This window comes from Alnus glutinosa, chromosome 13 (genome assembly GCF_958979055.1).
Source record: "Alnus glutinosa chromosome 13, dhAlnGlut1.1, whole genome shotgun sequence".
Taxonomy (NCBI): domain Eukaryota; kingdom Viridiplantae; phylum Streptophyta; class Magnoliopsida; order Fagales; family Betulaceae; genus Alnus; species Alnus glutinosa.
Window position 1 is genome coordinate 8755825 of NC_084898.1, and position 10046 is coordinate 8765870.

Genomic DNA, 10046 nt, shown 5'->3' on the forward strand with positions numbered 1-10046 from the left:
TCGAGCTTTAAACGAGTTGAGCTCGCGAGCCCCTATCGAGTTTTGTCGAGGGAATCGGGTATGTATCACTTACTAATCGAGCGGGTTTCAACAGTAACAATCGAGTTTCTACAGTATCGAACTTGAGTTCGGATCGGGCTAAACCGAGCGGGTATCGAGCGAGCTGTCGAACGGACTGGCTTATTTACATCCCTAACTGGCAAGACCCTTATGCTCCGTTTGTTTCGTTGTAAAATGTTTTTTGAAAAATATTTTCGGCATTTTTGGTATTTGGTGGGAACTAAAATAATAGTCAACGGAAATCATTTTTTAGTTTAACTGTAAAAGCCTATTTAATTTTTGGAAATCGATTTACGGTTTCAAAAACGAAATCATTTTCTAGATTTAAACTCTTTATTCTTACACACACGTTTGTGGGAATCTGCCACCGTTGGACATTGAAGTTTGTTGGTAGCCCGACTCTACAGCCGAAGATATCTGAATTTTAGTATCCAATTGCTGAAATCTGGCAGCACTGACCAGATTCTGGCAAGCCAGATTCCGTCAAAACAAGCTGGAATCCAGCCGATGCGGGAATCTGGCATACTATATTCTAATCAAACTGGCCGGAATCTGACTGCATAACGAAAAAATACATCTAGCTCCAACATGATATAGTAGAGCATGTACAGCAACACAACTGTCAAATTCTCAAATCTCTAGCTCTCAATCTCACCGATGAAAAAAGAAACAAAAGAGCGTTTGTGGTTGTGGAAATACCGCCCGTGCGCCTGTGGCTGTACGTGCTGCTGCGCCCAGTTGAGATCATCTAGCTGTATATATATGTTGTATTTCTAAAAACCAACTAGCTACTGGCATATCAAACAAATAATCTAAAGCTCCATAAGAAATATAAAACAGAAATGCTATTTAATATCTCATTTTATCTTTTTTCCTAGTACACTAATTTAAAAAGAAAACTTTATCTATCTTGAATCAGTGCAAGGGAGCTAGATTCAGGATGGGACTATCGAACTTTTATGTAATACAAAATTCATTCAACATATATATATATATAGATATATTTTCTTTCTTCTATTTTTACTTTCTTCACAAGTTCATGGGCTAGCCCTGCATTCAAGGGGCATATCCAGCCACGAATCATCCAAAAGTGGAGACGAAGATTCCGCCGACTCAGATGGCCACTCAGAAGTAACATCAATTTCATCAAATAAAATGGGTCTACATTTTCCATCCCTACTACGATGACAAATGGCGTGTAACCAAAGATTGCAGTGCACAAAAACCATGTCATTCACTCTTTCCACGTCCACCCTGTTCTGTTTCTTACTATGCATGCTCTCAAAAGTGTTCCAGTTCCATCTACACCAATGGGAGCTGCAAGGTTGGCTCAGTATCCGTATTGCAGCTCTCTGGAGCGTGGGGATCTCGTACCCATATCCTGCCCACCAGTCACCTAAGAATTGCATGACAGCCAATTAGTTACACGTAAATTCAAGATATATAAATGGTGAACAATTTTGTGTGAGTGATTGCAGCTTTACACATACCTGGGGCATTCACAGTCCTTCCCATGACTGCAAAATCAGTCCCAAGGGCGCCTTGGGCGTTAATGTATATAGGATGTTCTTTAGTGATTTCCATTTTCTCTTTATCCGTTGTAGCCATCTTTAACATGGCCTCTTGAAACCCATTTCTCATCCTGAAATCAATCTTAAAGCTTGGATTGTAAAAAATGGAAGGATTAAGGAACGCTGCTGCAGAATGTAAGGAGGAATGAAGCTGCATGTTCCATCTCCGATCAATTATATCCCAGTACGGTATGTAATTCTCTTCAATGCCCTTGTAATATGTCTTGATTGCAATCTTTGCCCTCTCTATTGCTTCAAACATATAGCCCATAGCAGGCATGTCCCCATCAACAATGCGTAAGATTTTAACCAGTGGTTCAGAAACAGTTACAGCTTCATGAGCATACTTCCAAAATCTATCTAAATACAACAAGGACTTCATAGCTTGTGCATCAGGACGTTTACTGTAAATGGAGGATAACCACTCCGCATCAGAAAACATGTGCTTCAAATTGTCTTCCTGAATCACAATGGACCTCAAGGAGAGGAAATTGGTCACAAATCTAGCGATTCTTGGCCTGATCAAGTCCCTTCCGCAGGTGAATTTTCGCATCATATTCAAAGTCCACGCATTACTATAAATGTACCTTGTGATGCTCTTTGCCTCCTCCAACACAGTAGCCACCCACTCTTGTTTACCAATATCTTCTAACATCTTATTAATACAATATGAAGCACAAGGAGACCAAAACAATGAATTGTACTTGGACATAAGAAGTCTTCCCGCAAAAACATAACTGGCTGAGGTATCTGTTATAACTTGAACAACATTTTCCACACCGACTTCCGAAACAACAGACTCAAGCAACTCAAACAAGTGAGCTGCATCGTCTTCATGACCTGATATGTCAACCGACTTCAAAAATAGCGTCCCCTTTGGGCATGTAACTGAAAATACTACAATTGATTTGCTCCTACCATCAGACCAGCTATCACACAAGATTGTGCAACCTGTTTCTTTCCACTCATCTCTATATTTCTTGTAACAATCATGTATATCACCTTTCACTTTGTCCAAAAGAGTAGATTTCAATTTTTCATAACTTGGGGCTTTGTATCCCACCCCGCACTCTGCAATAGCATTTACCATTTCCTGATAATACATGGATTTAGCAGCACTGAAAGGAATAGAATTGTGAAAGAAAAAAACAGCAACTTTTTTATCTGCATCATCCTGTCTTTGTTTTTGAGCATCATCTATTGCTGGCTGTCCACTTGGTGAACGGCGTGGAAATAACAAAGACGGACAAGTGCTTCCATTCTGTCCACTAGATCCATGGTTAGGATGGAAGCCACCACTAGCCGAAGAGCTATTTTGTTGACCATTGGCTGCTGCTGCCCGATCAACCTTTGTTTTCTTGGGAGTTTTCTGTTTCTTGGGAGTACTTAAAATACTTTGGATATGGTCACGCACATCAGCTGGGACGTCAGCACAGGGGATTATATCTTTGTTTTTTATTTGAGCTAAGTGAAATTTCATCCTGTATACCCCTCCACTGAATTCCCGTTGACAATAATTACACCTAACCTTCTGTCTTGTTGCATCAACAAGGACACAGTGTTCCCAACAGGCATCTCTTCCTCGAACCATTATCTTTATAAAGTAAGAAATTCAGTAAGATTTATTTTTTTCTATTTTGCCAACACAAACGTATGTTTCAAGAAGAGTATATCAATATAGCACTTAAGAAACTTGCACACTTTTAAAACTGTATCAAAGAGCCAGATCATAATATGTGGAAATTAAAGCATGAAATAGAAGAGGATTTAGGAAAAGAATAATCTAAAGATAAGCCACAATGAGATTTCAACCAATTTGTTTTGTCAAAAACAATTAAGATATGAGGAAAATAACATGCATTTGATAAATATGTGAGAGCAGGTTGTAATAGTTGCATTTAGGTTCCTGCAACGAGTATAAACAGCAACATAGAGGACATAGCTATGTCAAAAGTATCCCAAGAGGAATGTCTTGCTGGCTGCTCTACTTTGCAAGCAAGCCATCAAACTCAACCTCACACTACGTCAATCATTATTCGTTATGTTGAGGGAATTGTCTCATGCCTCACTGAATTTTGGACTTGTGAAAGATAAGGACCTAAATTTTTAATTTAGACAATTAAGAATCCAAGTTTTGGCCATGTGATAAATAGATCCTTCCGTCATTTTTTGTCAAATTTTTAATGGTAAAAGTGTCAGTTGGCATATTATCCACATAAGACCAATGAAATTGTGTCACATGTATCAAAAGTTATGTCATCATGCCACATATGCCCATAAATGAAAAAACGCAAAAGAGAAAAGAGAAAAAACAAATGGTGAAGAGAAAGGTGGAGGGGTGGCTTAACCCCCATAAGGAGGCGACTAACCCAAGCAATGGGGGTGGCTCACATGGCAACCCCTAACAGAGGCAATGGCTCGTGTGACGACCTCCAATAATAGGGATGGTTGCGCAAGCCAACCTCCTGGCTGGCACAACCACCCTTCTACCCTTCTTTTTTTTCTTTTCTTTTGTTTTTGTGTGTTTTTTTTTTTTTTATTATTATTATTTTTATTACAGACGTATGTGGCATGATGATATGACTTTTTAATACACATGGCACGATTTCATTGGCTTCACATGGAGAAGATGTCAGCTGGCATCTCTACCATTAAAAACTTAACGGAAAAACTAACAAAATGACCTATTTGTCACATGGTCAAAACTTAGATCCTCAATTGTCAAAATTAAAACCTCCTATCCTTATCTGTCACAAGGCCAAAACTCAAGGGGCTACAAGACAATTCCCATTATATTCATTTGCAGGTACATTCAGAAGTGATCAATGAGAAGAAATTACCTCTCTTGATCACACAAGAACATGGTAGCTTGTTCTAATATCAGCTAAAAAATCCATAGGAATTGACTTTTCAAAACATTTTAGCCTATACGCAGTCTGTGCAGCTTTTAAAGTGTCCTTACTATAGCAACCAAAAAGTACAAGATCAAAATCCTTCCTTGCATCACAACCTGAAAGATCTGAACTCTTCCCTTACATTTTTATCAATTACCGTATGCCTTCCAAGGTTTGAAGCAAGCATCCCACGCATGTTTAGTGAATTACAGTATGCATTTCTTATCCTAAGGTTTCATTAGCTCAGATAAACTTTATCTCTTCAGCCATCATAGTTCTTGTGAAACTATGTTGCCCTCGCTTCATCTGAACCATGTACTATTTATCAAAAGTTAACACTAAAATTTCTTTGCTCTTTAACAAGCAACACAAGAAGAGATTTGCGTGCAATGCCCAAAACTTCGATATTATTTTCATGGAAAAGAAGTCTAAACCTTTTCAATTGGCACACATTAAACTTAAAGAAGATAATTGCATATAACCTGTTAAAAATGACCCTAATTGCTATGGACCCCACTTATTGCACTGAATGACCAATCACATGGGGTGGATCTACTAATGCAATGTTTTCCCCTATCCGACAAGCACAGTATAGAAATACTTTAACAATGATACAAGTTATATTCCAGTTATCGAGTGACCTCTTCTTGGTGACAAGGCTTACTTAGTTAACTTGAATTCTTCACGATAACAATTAAGATCCAACACAATGCATAAATTCAATGATCTGCATGCCAATACATGTTGTAAACTCTTTACAACTTAAAAGTTCCTTTTATAAGCTGTAAAGACATTTTGGTTGGTTTAATGTTGGCAAATTCAGTGTCCAAACTATTTTAGTTGTAAGTCTAGGTGGAGTTGTTAAGTAGGTACTTCAATTGGTGCTCAAAGACTTAGATAAAATTTGAGGAACAGAAGCTACCGTTCGCAATCATTCAAACGAGGAAAGTTTACGAGTTTTAGAATGACTATCAGAGAAGTCCGATCATAAGTTCGTTTGATAGCCATTCAAGCACGTTCTTCAAGTATTGCAAGAAGTGAGATCTGAGAGCTCCGATCACAAGAATTTTTTTTTTTTTAATTTTTATAAGTAATCGAAATATCATTAAAAGCGAAAAGCGCTACTCAAGTATACAAGGAGTATACAGAAGAAAACACTTAGGTAAAGGGGAGAAAATAACAAGAAAATTATGAAAACTAAGCTCCTACGGAGCTACAAATGCAGCTGTCTAAGTAAAAAGAGTAAAAAAAGAAGAAAGACTCAAGCTCCGCTAACGATCTCTCACGGTCCTCAAAACTTCTGTAATTTCTTTCCTTCCAAAGACACCACAAGAGATAAGAAGACAACATCTTTCATTTTTTTAAGTAATCGAAATATTATTAAAAGCGCAAGGGACCCCCAAGCACACAATAAGTATACATGAGAAAACATCTAGCTAGAAGGATAAAAAATAACAAGAAAATCATGATAACTAATCACCAAAAGAAAAACAAAAGCCGTTGTCCAAAGATACAGAATATAGAAAAATAACTTCATTTCCTCCAAAGTACTTTCATGGTTCTCAAAACTCTTGTCATTCTTTTCCCTCCATAGACACCACAAAAGGTACGAAAGCACCATCTTCCACACAACATCACTCTGAGCGCTACCGACAGTCCACCAACACGCATATAAGTCGACTATACGTCTATGCATAACCCAAGACAGCCCAAATCAACCGAAGAAAACATACCATAAGGCACCGACAACCTCACAATGAAGAAGAAGATGGTCTACAAACTCCCCTTTATTCATTTTACACATACAACACTTACCAACTACGATGACATGTTGTTTCCTCAGATTATCTATAGCAAGGATCTTTCCTAGGGCTACCAACCAAGCAAAAAAAGCCACCCTCAAAGGAACCTTGGTCCGCCACACACTCTTTCAAGGGAAGTGAAATCCATCATTGCGAGCCAAGACACTATAGAAGGACCTAAAAACGAACAAACTTTTTTTGGAGGGGACCCACCAAAGCTTGTCTTCACCTTTCTGTCTCACTCTAACTAAATACAACACCCTAAAGAACGAGGCAAAGACATCCACCTCCCAATCACCTTCCTGATCACAAGATTTTGAAACAGAGATCTTCAAGGTTTTGAAATCCAAGCTCCTGAGAGGTCCAATCCCAATTCCGTTTGAAGATAGTTTGAATGGTGGTGTTTCAAAAGGATCCATAAAGACGTCCGATCTCAAGCCGTTAGAAGCAAGTTTGATCACTTAGGTTTTGAAGCTAGATCTGAGACACCTGATCGCAACGTCGTTCAAACAGCCACCAACGATAAAACTGTGAAACCCTACCACACGCTCGAACACGTCATTAACCTGTTCGAATGCCGTGACCTCAAACATTGTATTCTCTAAACCGACTTGCACCTTAAACCTCAGTTTTTCCAAGGTCTATATAAGCTTCATAAGCCACGATTTTCAAGAGATCCTGAGGCCATTATTTTGTGTTCTTGGAGGGAGCTTTCATGTTCCTATACCTTCATTCTCAAACCTCTCCTAGACTTTGTTAAACCACACAAAAAAATCAAACGTTCAGCTACTGGAATTCCGGGTTGCAGAGAAAGCTTGATAGAAGATTGGTCAGAGTTCTGGAGCTACTGTGGTAGAAAACAAATGGTTCGTTTGTTGGGTACAATTCAGTTATTCAATTCCGAAATGGTTTTACTTTTGAAGAGTTCTTTAAAATGTTTCCACTTAGTCACCAAATTCATGTGCATCTTATTTTATGCTTTGTTGGTATTTGGTGATCTTTGTACGTGGTTGATATTATTAAATTGCTGGTGATTATTGTGATTGTCAAGAAAATACCTACTCACCCCCTCTAGGTGTTATTTGGGGTTGTTGGGTGAATTTCACATTTCTTAAAACTTCAGAAGTTTATCTTCTCCTCTAGTCCTGAACTCCATAAATTGTCGCAGATGCTGGAATATCCCTTCACACATTGGTTTGGCTTTCTTCTTTCTTTACTGTCTTTCCCTGATAAGATCCTTTGTATGTTATATACTACCCATTATGGCATAATAATTCCAACTGTTTACTCTAAGTTACTACCTTTTCTTAAATACAAAGGAATACTAATTTTTCTAAATAATTGACATTTTTAGTACTTGATTGACAAACTAGTGTGCATTCAAGTAAAATATCACTTAATTAATAAATAAGCTTCATAGCCAAATATATAAATCATCAACAGGTTAACAACCCCTAATTAATAGGAAATAAATAAGAAATGAGACACTAGCACAATTAATAAGCTAAAAAAGAACCTCCATAAAATTACACCCAAAAAAAAAACTATATCTTATCTAGTATATCTTGTGCATGAAATTACTAGAGAGAGAGAGAGAGAGAGACAGACAGACAGACAGACAGAGGGTACCTGGGTTGAAAGGGATCTGAGGCAGAAGTTGTTCCCGTCGGGAGCTAGATTGCAGAGAAAAAAATTGGGATCGGCGATTTGGAGGGAAAGGGAGGATCCGAGGAAATGGAAAACTACGGCGATAAATTAAGGGTCCTCGCCAGCCTCTCTTCCGAGGAGGCATGGAAATCGTCTACTGCGTCACGTGACGTGGTCCGCGCGTGGGTTTCGGTTTCTGAAAACAAGCACTAGCGTTTTTTTTTTTTTCTTGTACTTTTTTCAAATGATGCAATGAATCCTCACAAATTCTAGACACACTACGGATCATATCTCACGAAATATCATTTAAGTTAGAATAATATTGATTTTTTCTTTTTCTGGGCATTTGAATTTTTCTCTCATGTTTTAAAATGCTTTTTGTACGTATAAATAGCAATGAGTTGTGATTAGTGTACAACAATATTGTGTAAAGATATTTTTTAATTGCAATGCATATTATTGTAACACATGCCACGTATCAAACTTGTTTATAAGAATTAAGGGATAATTGTACCGTTGGTCTCTAGGGTTGGTTATAATTATTTTTTACTCCTTATGATTCAAAAAGTTCATAGGAGATTCTCGTAGTAAACAATAATTACAAATCAATCCCTGAACACTTTTTCCATCCAAAAATTAACAGATTTCGTTAGTTAGCCACGTCACACTCAATAGGAAGACGACATGTGTCCATTACAATAAAAAAAATAAAAAATCTAATAAAAATATAAATTAAAAAAATATTAGTTTTAAAAAATAAAATAAAAAAAATACAAAAAGGTAGCTGCCGACCCAGCCAATGGGGTTGGCCGCACACCACCCCTGGCCACCTGTCGGGGTCGCCACGGCCTCCCTCAGGGGCTGGAGGCCACCCTAAAATCCTTTGGGGGTGGCCTTCCAACCACAGGGGGTGGCCTGGCAGCCACCCCTTTGTTTTATTTTTCTATTTTTTTATTTTTTTTTAAAAAAATATTTATATTTTATTTATTTATATTTTTTATTGTAATTGACACGTGTCGGCTTCCTATTTGGTGTGGCGTGGCTGACTAACAGAATTTGTTAACTTAGTGGATGAAAAATTGATTCAAGGAGAGATTCGTAATTATTGTTTACCACGAGGACCTCCCATGAACTTTTTGAACCACAAAGAGTGAAAAATAATTATAGCCAACCTCAGGGACCAACGGTGCAATTATCCCAAGAATTGATTTGAAATTATTAAGGGTCAAACACATTTTTGCCCAACCATTAGCTTGTCCCAACATGCATTTTAGGAGTTGCAGATGAGAACTTTCTGTAAGTCCCATCCGGACACGATTTTAGCCCGTCCGGACACACGCATGTGTTGAGACTTTCTGGAAGTCTAGTCTACAAGTTTGTCCAGACACAGCTGCAGACATGCCAAGTCCATCCGGACACCAAAATGGGTTCGTCTAGACATACTTCACAGAAATTCTCCTTTGAGTATTTTATGAGTGTTTTCTTCCTATTTTCTCCTAATCTCTTACTTGATTAGTCTAGTTCTTGTTCTTAGTGTCTAATTAACTTATTGGACATTACATCCCTCCTTACAGGAATTTGAATTTTGTCTTCAAAATTTAGACTTTAATATCTTAAATCAATTTCCAAACATGTTTTTTTTTTTTTTATCTAAATAATTGCATAGAAGCGATATGACAAAAGAATCATACCTGGGTTTACTCGAACAAATGGGGATATTGATCTCGCATCTGCTGCTCAAGCTCCCACGAGGCTTCCTCAACACTGTTATTCCGCCACAGAATCTTCACCAGTATGATTTTGGTCCTTAGTTGATGTTCCTTATGATCCAACACTTACACGGACATCTCTTCATATGTCAAATTCGGTTGAATATCAAGAGACTCATAGCTTATCACATGTGATGGATCATGAACAGACTTTCACAACTAAGAGACGTGGAAGACATCGTGAACGCCCGCCAAACTAGGAGGCATTTCAACTTTGTACACAAGTGGGCTCACACATTTCAGGATTTGGAATGGTCCAATGTACCTTCGACTGAGCTTGCCTTTATTACCAAAACGCCATAC

General features: G+C 38.0%; 1 protein-coding gene across 1 annotated transcript; it reads right to left on the minus strand.

Moving 5' to 3' along the window:
- Positions 1-778: 778 nt before the first annotated feature.
- On the minus strand, positions 779-8234 carry LOC133853642 (uncharacterized). The gene is made up of 3 exons (XM_062289636.1): positions 7957-8234; positions 1551-3225; positions 779-1456 (listed from the first exon to the last, which is right to left on the minus strand). Exons 2-3 carry the CDS (start codon positions 3220-3222, stop codon positions 1098-1100), a joined length of 2031 nt encoding a protein of 676 aa, XP_062145620.1. The 5' UTR covers positions 3223-3225; positions 7957-8234; the 3' UTR covers positions 779-1097.
- Positions 8235-10046: the final 1812 nt, after the last annotated feature.